At 62.5% G+C, this 16,333-nt stretch overlaps 4 protein-coding genes across 12 annotated transcripts in view; 1 reads left to right on the top strand and 3 right to left on the bottom strand.

Moving 5' to 3' along the window:
- The window catches only part of MAD1L1 (mitotic arrest deficient 1 like 1), a 145,896-nt gene extending 145,045 nt beyond the window's left edge, over nucleotides 1-851 (bottom strand). For 2 of the 3 annotated variants that reach the window (XM_081091726.1, XM_081091728.1), the window contains exon 1: nucleotides 785-851. The gene's annotated coding sequence lies outside the window, so the exon portion shown is untranslated. Of the gene's footprint in view, nucleotides 1-265; nucleotides 535-784 lie in introns of those variants that run through there. The other variant, XM_081091727.1, reaches the window with a different exon arrangement.
- A 1,056-nt stretch (nucleotides 852-1,907) lies between these two features.
- MRM2 (mitochondrial rRNA methyltransferase 2) lies at nucleotides 1,908-7,483 on the bottom strand. Of its 3 annotated transcripts, none has more exons than XM_081091725.1 (3): nucleotides 7,449-7,483; nucleotides 5,059-5,348; nucleotides 1,908-2,919 (listed from the first exon to the last, which is right to left on the bottom strand). In XM_081091725.1, the coding sequence occupies exons 1-3, from the start codon at nucleotides 7,454-7,456 to the stop codon at nucleotides 2,477-2,479; spliced, it is 741 nt and encodes a 246-aa protein (XP_080947851.1). In that variant the 5' UTR covers nucleotides 7,457-7,483; the 3' UTR covers nucleotides 1,908-2,476. The 3 variants fall into 3 exon arrangements, with proteins under 3 accessions (XP_080947851.1, XP_080947849.1, XP_080947850.1); XM_081091723.1 differs by having other exon boundaries at nucleotides 7,154-7,451; XM_081091724.1 differs by lacking the exon at nucleotides 7,449-7,483 and adding an exon at nucleotides 5,734-6,625.
- A 22-nt stretch (nucleotides 7,484-7,505) lies between these two features.
- NUDT1 (nudix hydrolase 1) lies at nucleotides 7,506-11,870 on the top strand. Of its 2 annotated transcripts, none has more exons than XM_081091722.1 (4): nucleotides 7,506-7,562; nucleotides 8,485-8,650; nucleotides 10,870-11,015; nucleotides 11,206-11,870. In XM_081091722.1, the coding sequence occupies exons 2-4, from the start codon at nucleotides 8,499-8,501 to the stop codon at nucleotides 11,376-11,378; spliced, it is 471 nt and encodes a 156-aa protein (XP_080947848.1). In that variant the 5' UTR covers nucleotides 7,506-7,562; nucleotides 8,485-8,498; the 3' UTR covers nucleotides 11,379-11,870. The 2 variants fall into 2 exon arrangements, with proteins under 2 accessions (XP_080947848.1, XP_080947847.1); XM_081091721.1 differs by having other exon boundaries at nucleotides 7,518-7,562; nucleotides 10,831-11,015.
- SNX8 (sorting nexin 8) overlaps nucleotides 11,849-16,333 on the bottom strand; it is a 24,187-nt gene continuing 19,702 nt past the window's right edge. The window contains exons 9-12 of one of the 4 annotated variants that reach the window (XM_081091717.1): nucleotides 15,744-15,890; nucleotides 15,041-15,187; nucleotides 13,533-13,687; nucleotides 11,849-12,206 (exon numbers count right to left, since the gene is read on the bottom strand). In XM_081091717.1, coding sequence (XP_080947843.1) covers nucleotides 13,577-13,687; nucleotides 15,041-15,187; nucleotides 15,744-15,890 — 405 coding nt within the window. In that variant the 3' untranslated portion in view covers nucleotides 11,849-12,206; nucleotides 13,533-13,576. Of the gene's footprint in view, nucleotides 12,207-13,532; nucleotides 13,688-15,040; nucleotides 15,191-15,743; nucleotides 15,891-16,333 lie in introns of all 4 variants that reach the window. The other 3 variants (XM_081091720.1, XM_081091718.1, XM_081091719.1) reach the window with 3 other exon arrangements.

Raw genomic sequence — 16,333 nt, 5'->3', positions numbered from 1 at the left:
CTCTAGGATGAAAAGCACACACACGCTTTCACTGCCTGCACCCAGGCCGCTCCGCGCGCCCCGAAGGCGCTCAACTCCGTCCTCTTCATCCAACCCGACCGCCCGACGGACACTGCGGTCCGTGGCCTGAGCTGGGCGCCCACACTCCCTGCTCTCGGCGGCCCCTCTGGTCCGGGGCGGCAGGATGACTTCTGGAACCTACGCGACTGCAGGACGCCCACGGCCCGCCCGCCCACCACGGGCTCTGCTGCCGCTGTGAACGCACCCAGGTATGGACGCGGCTCCCGCAGGTGCCCTGGGCCCGCCCTGCCAGGGCTCCACCGAGAGGGCCCACTCCTGCCCCGGTCCCGACGCAGCCCTCGGCCTCGGCCCTGGCCTGTCCAGCTGCTCCTTCTCCCAGGAGACGCCCTGGGGGACCCGCAGGGGGCGCTGAGGGCAGCTGGGGCTGGACTGGCCCCGGCTCAGATGGACAGCAGGAGCGGAGGCGGTGGCAGGCAGACCTGGCTGCAGGGGGGCCGGGGCACAGAGGGGGAGGCAGGTACGAGGAGACGGGGAGCCGAATGGAGGAGCAGGGACGGAGGAGGCGAGCAGGGACGGAAGGACAGAGCCGGGAGCGGGGCCGAGGGGCGCCGAGTCCGAGCCCGCGGGCCGGAGAAGGACGGAGGGGGCGGCGCCCAGCCTCGGCCTCAGCGGGCAGCCCCGCCCCGACCCCGGGCCGCCCGGCTGCACAACCCCCGCCACGGCCCCCCGGCCCCCGCCCGGCCCGGCCGGGCCCCGCACCCACCTCACCAGCCCGGTCCGCTCCTGCCGCTGTCGCCGCTCAGATCTCCCTCCTCGGCGCCTGCGCTCTCGCGAGATCTGCGGCTGAGCTCTCGCGAGATCCGGCGGGGCCGACCGGAAGCTGCCAGGCTGCGCGGAGGCTGGTCCTGGGGCTCCGCGCGAGCTCCTGCCCCCGCTCCCCGCGGGGCCGTCAGGGCGCCCCCGCCCCACTCAAGACGGGCTTCGGCCGGGCGCTGCCCCGCACCGTGTTGTGTGGCATCGCCCGCACCGCAGGGCCGGACCTGTGCGCGCTCCGCTGCTCCGACCCCGGCCGCCCCGGTACTTCCCTGACCCCCCGCGACCTCCCTCTCCTCGGGCCCGGGAGGAGGAGGGTGCCAGGCCGCTCCACCGTCCTCCCGGCGCCGTCCTCCAGGCCTCAGCCAGCACCCCGCCCGCCCGCGTGACCGCAACCGGGTCTGTCCGGGAGCGTGATTCCTCCCCCGGCGCTGCCCGCCGCTGCCCCCGGCGCGGGTGTGGACTGAGTGCCCTTCTTCCAGAGGGTGAGACACGGAGCCCCAAAATGAACGGACCGGAGGGGGAGCGCGTGATGGAAGCAGCAGGAGGGCTCCCGGACTTAACCTGCGACGCCAGCAATGGCATGAGAACCGGAATTCCCCTGCAGCACACTCCTGGCAGCTGGACTCAGCCACGGACCCGGGAGCCCTGGGCCCCACTCATCGCTGCTGCCGTCAGTAACTGCTGGGGGGCAAGCACACCCCCAGGAAGTGGCTTTGAAGAAACCAGGAACCGGTTTTAAAAAGCAAACTTAAGCCCTGGCTGGTGTGGCTCAGTGGATACAGCATCAGCCTGCGGACTGAAGGGTCCCAGGTTCGATTCCGGTCAAGGGCACATGCCCGGGGTGTGGGCTCGATCCCCAGTGGGGGGCGTGCAGGAGGCAGCCGATCAATGATTCTCATCACTGATGTTTCTCTCTCTCCCTCTCCTTCCTCTCTGACATCAATAAAAAAATATTTTTTAAAAAAAAAAAAAGCAAACCTAAAAGCATGGAAATCCCTTCCGGCGATTCGGCCCGCTGCTCACAAAGCGGCATCAACGCCCTGGAGGGAAAGAGAAACCGCACGCACGCTGCCTGCTCTGGCAATGACTTTACTGTCCAGGGAGCCCGGAGTACTACAGCCAAACCCAAAGCACACCCGCCCATCGGTTCACACCAGTGTCTCCCCTAACTGCCTGGGGACGTCGCTGCTGGAGGGGTGGCTGCATCTCCGGATCATTCACCAGAAGGAATTTAGTCCCCAGACGGGAATTCAGATTTTCCTACGTGATGCTGTAGAGCCAAAATCTCGGCTGGAAACCTGTGCTGTCCGGAGCAGAGGCGGAACCTGCTCTCTGTAGCTGCCTCAGCCTGTAAGACGAGCGCGTGGCAGGCGCGTCTCTCCGGCTCGGCCTGTGTTTATCCTTCCCTCCCCAGCCTGTCGGCTCGTCCTTTCCTCTTTGTCCCTCTCTCAGGATAACTTCCTCTTCACAAATCACGTGACAGACCGTTTTTTTTTTTTTATCATGGCCACTGAATACAGTTCTGTCCTCTTCAGTTTAGAAAGATCCCCACTTGTCCTGGCCGCTGCCTCCCGGCCAAGCCCCGGCCGCCCAGCCCCACAGAGTGCAGTGACCAGGCCCGGCAAGGGCGGGCGGGAGCTCAGGCCCCCCCAGGCCCCCGGGCTCTGCGGTACTGTGTGGCCAAGAGGTACACCTCTGAGGACTCCTTCCTGCTGGCCTCCGGCTTCAGGGTCCTCACGCTCTGGAATTCCTCCGTCAGTCTCTTCTGTAACCGGTGGCTTTGACTTCCAGCCCAGGTTTTACAGAGAAATGTGCCCCCGGGACACAGCAGGTCTGGAGCCATGTCCAGAAGCGACCAGCACAGGCCAATGAGCCTGTCGTGGTCCAGGCCCCGGATGCCTGTGGCGTTGGGGGCCATGTCACTCAGAACCACATCTGCTCTCCCGCCAGGAAGCAGCTCTTGGACTCTCTGCAGGGTCCGTGGGTCCGTCACGTCAGCGGGGCACACGAAAGTCGCTCCTCCCAGGGGGGTGATGTGAAGAAGATCGACCCCGAGCACAAAGCCCACGGGACTGCTGGGATCTAAGGAAGAAACTGGGAATTAGTTATTTACACCGATTCTTCCCACAAAAGCACATGCCGCAAGTCGTGAAATGGGACCAAGGAAAAGAGCTAATGTGCAGACAGGCGGACAGGGCCGTTTCCCACTCTCCACATACTGCAGGTGCACACGTGGGGAGTGGGGGTGCTTCCCGCCACATCTGAGAAAACCGGCCCAGAGAAGCCAGTGCTGTCCGAGTGGAAGGCAGGCCTGGGGCCATACCCTGGATGCGTCTCCAGCTCTGATGTCATTTCATTTCATCCCGGAGACTGCTCACCTGGTGAGCGAAGACAGAAACTGTTACACTAGCATGTAAAGTGCCCCTGGGTTAAACCAACAAGTCTGTCTGTAGCTTCAGCCAAATTCTTTCCATTAAAAAGAAGCTGAGCCAAAACCGGTTTGGCTCAGTGGATAGAGCGTCGGCCTGCGGACTGAAAGGTCCCAGGTTCGATTCCGGTCAAGGGCATGTACCTGGGTTGCGGGCACATCCCCAGTGGGAGATGTGCAGGAGGCAGCTGATTGATGTTTCTCTCTCATCGATGTTTCTAACTCTCTATCCCTCTTCCTTCCTCTCTGTAAAAAATCAATAAAATATATTAAAAAAAAAAAAAGCTGAGATATGGGGGAAAGGGCAGATGTAGAATAAGGGCCAAAAGCGGTCCCTGCCCACATCCGACTTCCTGCAGCGGCTGGCCGGCTCGGTGCTTTCCCGAGCATCGCGTTACCCCCGCAGGAGTGTCCACCGAGGCAAATCGCTTTGGGTGCAGTTGGGCAACTTCCGGGAGGAAGAGAAAGCAAGCTGCTCGCCCACGGACCCTGCAGAGAGTCCAAGAGCTGCTTCCACTTCTCCCCACGTCCACCGTGGCCTCCTGCTCCTCCACACTGCCCGTCGGGGACAGGAACCACTGCAGTGGCGCCAGGGACGTTTCTGACCCAAGTTCAGTCACTCGGTCAACAAGCACGGGAACTAAAAACAATGTTTTTATGCCAATTCTCAAGCCGCACGGCACCCCACCCAGCCATGTGGCGGGGCTGCTGCATGAACCAGGCAGGCCCAATGCTCTACCTTCTGCGGGTCACTCCACTCCTCTCCCTCAGTTTTCTCGTGAGGAAAACGGGCACAAATGCCCCCACTCTAAGGCAGCTGGGAGAGATGTTTGTGAACTGTCACAAATGTCATATAACGCCAGCGCACGCAGGACCCTCAGACTCTACGGCTGGGAAGGCAGACGGCAAGAAGGCTCACTGCAGCGCACAGACCTGATGCTAAGATGCGGGACAGTCCCCCAGGACCTGTTCAAAAGGGTGATGTTGTTTTCTAAGTTCTATGGGTGTTGGTTTACCTGTTTATTAATCAGGGGAACCTTTTTCATATTTAAAAAAGAAAAACACCTTTGACAGCCCAGGCTGGTGTGGTTCAGTTGGTTAGAGCGCCATCCCATACATGGAAAGGCTGCAGGTTTGATTCCCAGTCAGGGTTCATACCTATGTTGTGGGTTCGAACCCCGGTTGGGGTAAGTGCAGAAAAGGCAGCCAATGGATATTCTCTCTCATATCCATGTCTCTCACCCCCGCCCCCGTCCCTCCTCCAATCTCCTCTCTCTAAAACCAATAAGCGTAACCTTGGGTGAGGATAAAAAAAAACAACCTTTGACAAAACCCGAAAATATGAAAGATAGAATCCTCGGGTTGAGCCTGAGTTGAGAGTCCGGAGCCGCAGCTGTGCGAGCGGAGCAGCCCCAGCGGGACCTCGGGGAGCCCAAGGGCTGCAGCAGCAGGACGGGAACCGGGTGCGGTCAGAGACAGCACTGCCATCCAGCGGAAAAGGCCGAAGGCCGGGTAAGGCGCCTCGGCAGCACGTGGGCTGCGGTAGAAGCGCATTCCGAAAAGCACGTGGGTACAGCGTTGCGTGTGCGAAAAAAGAACTCTGAAGGGACGCACACCACACACGAGCGGGTGATCGAGGCGATTCTAACCATCACTGCACCTTTCATTCTGAACATGTCGGTGTCCCGTCTTTACCAAACAACCACCTTCAGAAAGTGCCGCCCCCCCCCACCCCCCCACCCCCTGTCCTCAGGCCTCTGGCTCACGCTGGCCTCCAAGCTGCCGAGACCCACCTGTGCCTGCAGCGTTGACTCTCTGCACCGCCACCTGGCTCCACGCCCCAGGGGCCGCCCCGCAGTCCAACACCCGGAGGCCGGGCCGCAGGATCCGGTGCCGCGTGTCCATCTCCAGAAGCTTGAAGGCGCTCCGACACCGGTAACTCTCCACCTTCGCCGCCTTCACGAATGGGTCCTTCAGGTGCCGCGTCAGCCACAGGTGCTCGGCGCCCGTGCGGGCCTTGCAGTGCCTCGCCGCCGTGTGGAGCCCGTGGCGCCGCAGGGACGCACACGCCAGCCGGCAGAACCTGGCGGGGGAAGGGGCAGCCGGTTGGCCTCCCATATCCACTAGTCCCAAGCTTGGTGGGCCCGGGGCAAGCGGTGCCGTCTTAGGCAGCACGGGGGCCCACGAGGGGAGGCAATGTGCCAAAGCCAGTCAGAAAGCAGGTTCAGGTGCTGACCTGTGACCCCTCACAATTTATACTGAAGTCCCAACCCCTAGCACCTCAAAATGGACTGGTCTTTAAAGAGGTAATTAAGCTAAAATGAGGTCAGAGGGGTGGGCCCGAATCCCATAGGACTGGTGTCCGTATGAGTTAGGACACCCAGGCAGACGGACAACCACGTGGGGACTCAGGAAGGAGCCGGCCGCCCACACGGAGACAGGCTCAGAAGAAACCAGCCTGCTGACACCTTGATTCTGGACTGCTCCTCGGCCAGCACATCAGAGTGAATTTCGGTTGTTAAAGCCACCTGCTCTGCGGGGCCTCGCTACGGCAGCCTGAGCACTGACAGAGCAGGCAGCTCCCTGTGGTCAAGTGTTCTTCGCCCTGGCGGGGAGCTCAGTTGTTAGAACATCGTCCCGATGTGCCCAAGTTGCAGGTTCGATCCCCAGTCATGGCACATACAAGAACCAACCAATGAATCCATAAATAGGTGGGACCAATGAATGCATAAGTAGGTGGAATCACTGTCTCTCTCTTTCTCAAATCAATCAATCAATAAGTATTTTCCTCTCCTGAAGTTTTCTCTGTAAGGAAAACTCAGACATCAGTGACAGCCCCTTTGTATCAACCCAGATCCTCCCAGTCCTGGTTAGTGACACTGACATAGCGAAAGGAGCACTCTTTCCCGCCTGGTACAGCTGTTCGCTAGATGGTGAGACGGGGAGACAGCCCCAGAAAAACGTGGCCTTGCCTGGCTACGTGGTTCCCCGGTAAGATAGCTCGGTGGCCAGAGATCCTGACCTTCACGTTTCTTTTTTTTTATTTTAATGTATTTTTATTGACTTCAGAGAGGGAGAGAGAAACATCAATGAGAATCATCAATGGGCTGCCTCCTGCACGCCCCCTACTGGGGATCAAGCCTGTAACCCGGGCATGTGCCCTGACCTGGAATGGAAAGGTGACCTCCTGGTTCATAGGTCAATGCTCAACCACCGAGCCACACCTGACCAGCACATTTCTTAACGAAACTGAATCAACTGGTGTGAACAGTTTAAGGGCAAGCTCCAAGTCTCATTGGAAAAGTTAGGTTTTAACAGTTTAGCAACTGCCAAGAGTCTTCATTTAACTCTCAAACCTACAAAATAGGTTCTGTACTTTTATTATGTTTTTATTACATTTTTCTGATGATGGGAAAAAAAAGCTATCATTACACACACACACACACACACACACACCCGCTCCAGGCCAAAGCCTGTTCAACACCAAGGCATGTTCACACGATCTGAAGACAATCACTCAGGAATCACAGCCTTCAAGTGCCATAGTCTCAGGGGAGAGGGCAGATGGCCCTGGTGCCAGAACCAACCCCGAGGGGGACGGAGGAGCTGGAGCTACACAAACAATCCCCCTGATCTGGGCAGCGGGCCTCTGACCTCCTCCGTCCACCTCCTCCGTCCTCCGTCCACCTCCACCCACACCCCCACCCACACCCCCACCCACACCCACACCCACACCCACACCCACACCCAACCTCCACATCCACATCCACATCCCGGATTCGGCCAATCAGCTTCCTTTCTCAGCCACAGCCTGGAGGCCTGGGTGCTCTTCACCAGCTTCACCTCCACCTGCGGGCCCCCTCCTCTCCACCTGCGGGGCCCCCTCACCTGCCCCTCCTCTTCCTAAAACCCGGTACCGCACTCTGCCCGCCCGTCGCTCCTCGGAGCCTCGCCGACTGTTTGCTTGGTGTCCGCAGCCCCCCATCTCCGGGCGGACCGAGTCCGGGCCAGGACGGAGGCGGAGTTGGTGTCCGTCCGGACGAGGACACCCGTGCGGGCCCCCGGCCACTCCCGCCTCCTGCGCGCATGCAGCAGGCGCCGCATAAGTGCCGCTGAGCGCAGACCGCACGTGCCCTGCCGCCCGCCGCCCTCCTCGGCACCCCGCGCGCCCGCCACCGCTCACCCTGCCATCAGCGCTGACCCGCTCCCGCCGCCGGAAGTGCTGGCTCCGCTTCCGCCCGAGGCCACGCCCCCGGAAACAGCGCGCCGGCCTGAAAGCGCGCGGAACCCCGAGCAGGTGAGCTGGGGTGCAGGGACCAGGGAACCCCGGGCAGGTGAGCGGGGGTGCAGGGACCAGGGAACCCCGGGCAGGTGAGCGGGGGTGCAGGGACCAGGGAACCCCGGGCAGGTGAGCGGGGGTGCAGGGACCAGGGAACCCCGGGCAGGTGAGCGGGGGTGCAGGGACCAGGGAACCCCGGGCAGGTGAGCTGGGGAGCAGGGAACCAGGTGAGCGGGGGCCAGAGCACCCGGCAGAGGGGGACGGACAGCCCTGGGGCAAACTGATGCTTATCTTGGTGCCAGTGGGCGAGCGGGCAGGACTGCCCTCCTGCTTTTTTAAAATATATTTTTATTGCTTTCAGAGAGGAAGGAAGGGGGAGAGATAGAAACATCAATGGTGAGAGAGAATCATGGATCGGCTGCCTCCTGCAGGCCCCACAGTGGGGATGGAGCCCGCAACCTTTGCACGTGCCCTGACCGGGAATCGAACCCTGACCTCCTGGTTGACAGGTGGAGGCTCAGCCACTGGCACTCCGGTTGGACTTGCCCTCCTTGTGTAGAGGAGCACGTGCTAAAGCCGGGCCTGGGTTAAGGGCGGGGCCTGAGTTAAAGGCGGGGCCTGCGCCAAGGGCGGGGCCTGCGCCAAGGGCGGGGCCTGCGCTAAGGGTGGGGCCTGGGTTAAGGCGGGGCCTGCGCTAAGGGCCGGGAAGGGAAGGTGTGTCCGCCCCCCACCCTCCTGCTGCCTCAGGGTCTGAAGGCCAGGCCTCCTGCCAGCCCAGACCGTTCGCTCATGGACAGTGCAGAGCTGGGAGGTCACCAGCAGGCTTCCCCTTCCTTCCGGAGCACATTTCTGCCCCACCTGCCCCTGCCCCCGCAGCACACCTGCTTCCATCCACACCGCCGCGCCCAAGTCAAGCCAATCCGCCCCGCCTTCCTCCTAGGACCCTCCGGGACCATGAGCGCCTCCAGGCTCTACACCTTGGTGCTGGTGCTGCAGCCCCAGCGAGTGCTCCTGGGCATGAAGAAGCGGGGCTTCGGGGCCGGCCGCTGGAATGGCTTCGGGGGCAAAGTTCATGAAGGAGAGACCATCGAGGACGGGGCCAGGAGGTGAGGGAGGCGCGGGCCTGACCGCAGGCCCAGCTCCGGCAGGGGATGCAGATTCCAGCCGTAGAGCCAGACCCCTGGTTTCACCCTTTTGAGCTATGTGACCTGGAGCAGGTGCTTAACCCTTGAGCCTCAGTGTCTTCATCTGCAAAATGGGAGTAACAACAGGCCCTGGCCAGTGTGGCTCAGTTGGTGGAGTGTCGTCCCGTGCACGGCAAGGTTGCCAGTTCCATTCCCGGTCAGGGCACGTGCCCAGGGCGCAGGTTCTGTGCCCCGAGGGGTGGTACTGGAGGTACCAGTCAATGTTTCTCTCTCACATCAATGTTTCTCTCTCTCCCTCCCCCCTCCCTTCCTCTCTAATATCAATAAAAACATTTAATAAAAATGTTTAAGGATAACAGTGCCTACCCCTTAGGATGGTTGTGAAGACGGGCTGCACATAACTGAGTACCCGTTAGCTGCTTCGGGGGTGGGGTGGTTTTTGGGACTCAGTTGGGAAGCTGTTGTGCTGGGGGCCGCTCTGGTAGGTGGGCTGATACCTCACTGAGGTGTTAATTATCCGCTGTCCCTGCTGTCGGTCACCCCAGGAGCTGTAGCTTTGCCGGGAGGGGGTACTGGCGTTTCTCACACTGCTCTGAACCCGGGGAAGGCTCACCAGTGAGTCAGAATGTTGACTCAGGAGGTGAAGGTTTCAAAGACAAGATCCGCCAGCTGCTGCCGAGAGGAGAGGCGGTGGCCGATGAGCTCCTGCGTCTGATTCTCTTGCAGCATCTCAGCGGATAAATTACGGCTGAAATAGCCTCCAGAGGTCAGGGTGATCCGCGGGATTAGGCTCTTCACCCAATGTGTCTGCGTCCTCAGTAGGGGCAGAGACAGTAACTGTCATGCTCCGAAGGCCGCCTGGAGATGAAGCTAAAGAAACTTCACCTACAAGGACAAAGGGCAGGCATAACTAGAACGTTTTTATAGAAACATAAATACAGGGCCGTGGGGGAGGGGGATCGCTAAACGGAGGCTCAGGCTCCCAGATCCAGGCCCTGGCCTGCCGGGTGACGGGCCGCCAAGCCATGGAGCCGTGCTGCGCAGATTGGGGGGGGTGGGGGGGGGGGGTCAGCCGTGCGGTGTACCCGCACTCGGGGCTCGGGGCTCAGGCCAGGGGCTTCGTGATGAGCAGGTGGAAACTGTTCCTCTGTTAACAGCAGTGGAAAAACCGGTTGAAGTCCTTGAGACCGAGCCGCTCTGCTGCGTGTAAAGCGGGTACACGGTGTGACGTTTGCAGCTCCTTGCAGGGTGTGGGGGTGCAAGGCTCCTTCTGGATGAGGGGTCCCGGGCTGCTTGCCAGAGTGTCTGCCATCAGATGCAACTGGAAACATTTTAAAACGGGCGCCTGCCCTGGCATGGCCGGGCCATCCTGGCTGTGCTGGTGCCGGACTGACCTTACCTCCACTGAGCAGCAGTTCTGAGAACAGGCCAGAGGCAGGGAGCGAAGAGACAGGCCCAAAGCTCGACGCCCTGGAGGGTGAAGGGTCTCCTTTCTGGACCAGAGTTAAAACAGCTGGGCCCTGCCTGCAGTGGGACCCTGTGCCCAGCGTGGGGGGGGGGGGGGGGGGAGGGACGGAGAGAGGGGGGATGATTGTTCTGGCGGAAAGGCTTCAGTTCAGGACCCAGGTTCCCGCGAGCTGCAGCTAGGGGGGAGCAGGAGCCGTGGACAGGTGGGGGTTCCCAGCTCTATCACCTTCCTCCCGTGAGAGCCAAGCAGCTGACAGGCAGGCCTGGGCAGCCACAAGGTCCACAGCGAGTCTGCACCCAAACCAGTGGCCCATCACTGCCCTGACCCCCACCCCTCATGAGGTCCAGAGCACGAATTTCCCTCCTGTGTACAAATACTCTGGCTCTGGCTGGTTTGGCTCAGTGGATAGAGCATCTGCCTGCAGACTTAAGGGTCCCAAGTTTGATTCTGGTCAGAGCACATGCCTGGGTTGTGGGCTTGATCCCCAGTGAGGGGCATGCAGGAGGCAGCTGATTAGTGATTCTCATCATTGATGTTTCTCTCTCCCTCTCCCTTCCTCTCTGAAATCAATAAGAATATATATATTTTTTAAGAATTCAAATATTTAAAAAATTAATTTAAAAAAAACCTCTGTCGCTCTTCATCTCCCGGGCGCCGTGCTGGGGGCTCTGAGGACGGCACCGGCTCCAGCTGTGGCCTCCCCGCCCCGCAGGGAGCTGCAGGAGGAGTGCGGGGTGACCGTGGACGCGCTGCACAAGGTGGGCCACATCACGTTCGAGTTCGTGGGGGAGCCCGAGCTGATGGACGTGCACATCTTCTGCGCGGACAGCGTGCAGGGGACGCCCACGGAGAGCGAGGGTGAGTCCACGCCACCCGGGCAGCCCTGCCCCTGCCCTCCCGGGAGGCAGGCCCCAGGGCACAGCACCCCGACCCCGTCCTACTCTGCAACCACAGCCTGAGGACCCGGTGGAGGTGCTCCTGGCGGCACTGCTCGCGGGCTCCTCGGGCCGGTTCAGTCCGGGCTGCAATCCGTGCTCCTTCCACCCAGAGATGCGGCCTCAGTGGTTCCCCCTGGACCAGATCCCCTTCGCCCACATGTGGCCGGACGACAGCTACTGGTTTCCCCTCCTGCTCCAGAAGAAGAAGTTCCAGGGCTACTTCAAGTTCCAGGGCCAGGACACCATCCTGGACTACAGGCTGCGCGAGGTGGACACGGCCTAGCGGCAGGACCACGCGTGCCCCTCGGGCCGCAGTCACAGCCGCACTGCACGTGGGCCCACCGGGCGAACCACGCCTGGGTTTTGTGTTTGGAACGTGAGTGGGTGGGAAGGAAAATAAATGTCTTTCACCTTTTCAGTTCTCGCCAGGCCTGTGCTCGGGACGCCAGCAGGCACGCTTGGCCGTGACGGCACCAGTGGGCAGACAGCAGGAAAACAAGGCTGCGGGCGAAGGGGGCAGCTTCTGGGACCGCGGGGGGGGGGGGGGGGGGGGCTGGGCGCTGATTGGCTTGGTGCCGCGGCTCTTGTTGGGATTGTGGAGGTGGGCAGGCGGCAGGTCCTCACCACCCCTGTGATCCTTCCTTTAGACCAGGGGAAACCGAGGCATCGTCGGGGCCAAGGCTAAAACCCTGGTCGCCCTCCCTTAGCCCAAGAGGGGGCACCACCCACTCACACAAATAGCTCACAACCTCACCCAGCTTTTATAAATATGTTTAATAACAGTTCATGTTCGTTTCTTGGCGAAAACCTGGGACTGGACCGTTTGTAAACAACTCCGGTTTGCTGTGGCAGTCACGGATTCGGGGCGTGAAGTGCTTCCCTCACCGGGCTGACTCGGAGGGGCCCGGCTGCAGACCCACCCTCAGCAGCAGCGAGTCCCGCAGGCTTCGGGCTCTGCATCTTGGGCCAATGGTGGCGAGTGTCTGGTTACTGCTGGGCGCAGGGGAGGGAGTGGCACGAGCCAGGACAGCCCGGCGTGGGCAGCCCCTCTACAGCCGCGGTCGTCAGAGCCTCCCTTCCGGTCGGTCCCGCACACCACGAGGAAGAGAGGCTACGTCAGACAAGAGACCCCGAGTCAGGCAGGCGCCCTGGAAGGCAGGCTCCCCACGATCCCACAATCCTGCGGTGCAGCCAGAGCCGCCTCCAGCGCCTGCCCCACGGGGTCCTGTCTGCTCCTGTTCTGATGGACTCGGCACGAAGCACCACTCCCACCCCAGAGCTGCCGGACACCATCCCGGGCCCTGGGAGAGGGCTGGGGGCACCATCCTGGGCCCTGGGAGAGGGCTGGGGGCACCATCCAGGGCCCTGGGAGAGGGCTGGGGGCACCATCCCGGGCCCTGGGAGAGGTGGCTGGGGGCACCATCCGGGGCCCTGGGAGAGGTGGCTGGGTGACACCATCCCGGGCCCTGGGAGAGGGCTGGGGGCACCATCCCGGGCCCTGGGAGAGGGCTGGGGGCACCATCCCCGGGCCCTGGGAAAGGTGGCTGGGTGACCAGGGCAGGAGAGGCTGGGAGGAGGGTTCTAGTCCCCAGAGAAGTAAGGTAGTTTGAAGGGTTAACCACAGCAAGAGGCCCCTGGGCCACCGCCGCCAGAACAGCACCCCCCGGCCACCCTCCTCGCTCCTCCACCCCAAGCACCAAAAAAGGGGCATCAACCCCCAAAAAGGACAGGGCAGCTCCTGGCACCAAGCAGACAGCGCCGGCCTTCCGCCCCCGGCCCCAGCACAGCATCAGTGACAGCTTGTGCGTGTGCGTGTGCGTGTGCGTGTGCGTGTGCAGGGGGACCAGGACACTGCCTGCAGGCCAGTCCCAGGCCAGGGCCCCGCGCCGGGGCTTGTCCCCCGGAAACAGTTTGCACCCAGTGACCCGGGTGCTGCAGCTCAAACGCTCTCGCACGGCCACCCGCCCCGGGCTGCCGGCTGACCACATGGCGTGCGGGCTGCAAGGCCGGCCTGCCCTCTGTGGGGTGTCAGCCTCCTCCCTGCTCAGCTGATGCAGCCCATCACCCCGCTGTCCCTGCAAGCGGGGTCCCTGCACACACCCAGGCACCATCAGCTGGGAGAACATCCTTGCCGCCCTGCCCTCTGGTGTCGGGAGAAAACCACTCCAGGGCATCTTAACTCTTCTCACCCCCAGACTAACAGGCCGGGGCCGGGGCCGGGGCCCACGTACACGTGACAACCCAGCAGACCCCGCCTGCCTCCGCTTCGGCGGACACTCAGACCCGGGGTCTGTCCCGGCCCTGCTCCCACGAGGGGAGGGGGGAGCCACGGCACCTGGGTCCCGGCCCCACCAGCTCTGGGCAGCTCGTCTGCGGGCGATGGCAGCTGGGGGACGGGGGGCAGCTGCCATCTGGACGGAATTAGACAGGGACACACCGTTTGGAAAGACGTTTTAGTGGGGGCGCCGGGTCCTCTCGGCACTAGTGCGGAGACAGGCCGTCCCGCGGGGACCGAGGCGGGGTCAGGGCGCTGGCGGGTCCCGAGAACAGGCAGTGCAGCTTGGGCTTCAGGTCGTTCCACACCTTACTCATCTGCGGGGAGGGGACAGGGTCAGCCGGTGGCACCGCCCAGCGCACAGCTCTTCACAGGACACCCAGGACAGCCCGCCAGGTGTCGGCGAGGGGGGACATGCCACCACCGGGCTGCCCTCTCCACTCCCTGCGTCACCCCCATTCCTCCACAGACAAAGCCCAAACGAGGGGTGGCCCGAAACCAGAGGTGCCGGGTGGCCAGTCCCTGTCCCCTGCACACAGTACTGAGGGGCACAGGTCTGCTGGCCACGGGGTTTTAGGAAACACCCTGTCATCTCCGGCGCTCTCTCTAACTGCTGACACCAGCACAGCCTCCTCCAGGGACCACACAAGCGGACGAGATGTAGGAAGAGGGCCTGCAGCCAGCCCGCCGAGCCCCACAGCGCCCAGCACGGCCACAGGCCAGGTGGCTGCGTGTAGCCCAGACCCGAGTGCCCGCCGCTGTGTCTCATGCCCTTGTTCAGGCAGGAAATCCGTGCCACAGAGGTACTGGCCACCAAGCCACGAGCGCTCCGTGCAGGGCTGGGATCTGGGTCAGGGCCTTAGCAATCCCGAGCCTCAGACCCCGCACTGAGCCAAGGAGCCGGGGGTGGCCCGGCAGATGCACCCGCTTAGGAGACTGCGCCCCCAGGGCTAACAAGGAGCATGGAAGGACCCCAGGACAGAAGCAGGGCTGGGGGGCTGCATGGGACCAGCTCCTAAGGCAGTGGTTCTCAACCTTCCTAATGCCGCGACCCTTTAATACAGTTCCTCATGTTGTGGTGACCCCCACCATACAATTATTTTCGTTGCTACTTCATAACTGTAATGTTGCTACTGTTATGAATCGTCATGTAAATATCTGATATGCAGGATGTATTTTTATTGTTACAAATTGAATATAATTAAAGCATAGTGATTAACCACAAAAACAATATGTAATTATAGATGTGTTTTCCGATGGTCTTAGGCGACCCCTGTGAAAGGGTCGTTCAACCTCCAAAGAGGTCACGACCCACAGGTTGAGAACCGCTGCCCTAGGTCAGTGGAACCAGCAGGTGTGGCCGCAGCCTCCACGTCCCAGGGCACCGCGTCTCCCACCGGCTCAGGAGCCCCACCTGGGGATGGCCAAGCGCTGGGAGGCCCACTCGGGGCCCCTCCTCCCCTCACGCCCGCCTCTCAGTTCTGGGATCTGCTCTTGCGGCTCCTGGAGTCCAGGAGGTAGGACTGTTCCTGTCTTGCTCTGCTCCCCTCGCCCCCCCCCCACCCCCCCGAGTCAGGATGGCCTCACCCGCGTCCAGGCCCTGCTCTCCCACTAACGTTCCTAAGAAACGGCAGGGCCAGCTGGCCGAGCCGGCGGCGCAGGGAGCCCACCTCCTTGTGGCCCTGGATCTGGGAGCTGACGAAGGCCCCGAGGATATGGGAGGTGAGGGGCAGGTAGGCGTGCACCAGCTGCGTCTCCTGGTGCAGGCAGAACAGCGAGAAGTGGTTCCGCAGCTCCATCGTCTGGATGGCGTTCTCCTGCTGCAGACAAAGAGCCTCCTCGCTCCGGCCCGGCGGGCGGTCCGCCAACGCACTGCCTCCCCGGGCCTCCCCCTGCAACTCCCGCCCGGCCCAGCCCGGCGTCGGAGGTGCCCACCGCCACCACGGAGGCCCCTAGTGTGGCTCTGGGTCCAGCGGAGGCAGGTCCAGGCCTCTCCTTCCGCCTCCCCGCCCCCATTCCTGTGCAGAGCACCTCCACGATGCCCCCCACGATGCCCCCATGCCTGAGCACCTCCACGATGCCCCCCACAATGCCCCCCATGCCCGAGCACCTCCACGATGCCCCCCACGATGCCCCCATGCCTGAGCACCTCCACGATGCCCCCCACGATGCCCCCATGCCTGAGCACCTCCACGATGCCCCCCACAATGCCCCCATGCCCGAGCACCTCCACGATGCCCCCCACGATGCCCCCCATGCCCGAGCACCTCCACGATGCCCCCCACGATGCCCCCCATGCCCGAGCACCTCCACGATGCCCCCATGCCCGAGCACCTCCACGATGCCCCCCACGATGCCCCCATGCCCGAGCACCTCCACGATGCGCGACTCCAGCTGCTCCACGGACTCGGGCTCGTGGCTGTGCACGGCGGCGCTCATCTGCCGCTTCATGAGGCTGTACTTGTGCAGGGCCCGCTGGTGCTTGTGCAGCACGCCCTTCTCGTGCCGCTCACACAGGTCCTGGGGGGAGCGAGAGCTGGAGCCGCCCCCCAGGAGGGCCCCACGGGGAGGACGGGGGGCATGCGGCTCGGACCCGTCGGTGCGTGACCATCCTGCGTGAGGGCTCCCCGGGAATGACCTCCTCCTGCCAACAGCTCAGCACCCGCTCACTCACTCCTGAAGGCGCTCCTGGCAGAGCAGCTCGAGTGGGCCCGGGGTGACCACAAACCACCACGTGAAATACCGCGTGGACAGCGCAGGGGTGGGCATCTGGGCCGGACTGGCACGCTGCCCGTCCCGCCGGCAGCAAGGAGGTGCACAGCCTCACCCGGGGCCCACCCGCCTCCCAGCAGAAGTCTGGGGGACCAGCCACACGGTCACCGGGCTGGGGCTCCCAAGGCCACCTGCCACCAGCCTCTCGGTGGAGCAGCCCCTTCTGGAACATTCCCACAGCGCTGGCAGCT

This window comes from Myotis nattereri (genome assembly GCF_964212035.1).
Source record: "Myotis nattereri genome assembly, chromosome: 5".
Taxonomy (NCBI): domain Eukaryota; kingdom Metazoa; phylum Chordata; class Mammalia; order Chiroptera; family Vespertilionidae; genus Myotis; species Myotis nattereri.
Note: the sequence above shows the minus strand (reverse complement) of the source record. Positions and strands in the feature narration are given on the sequence as shown.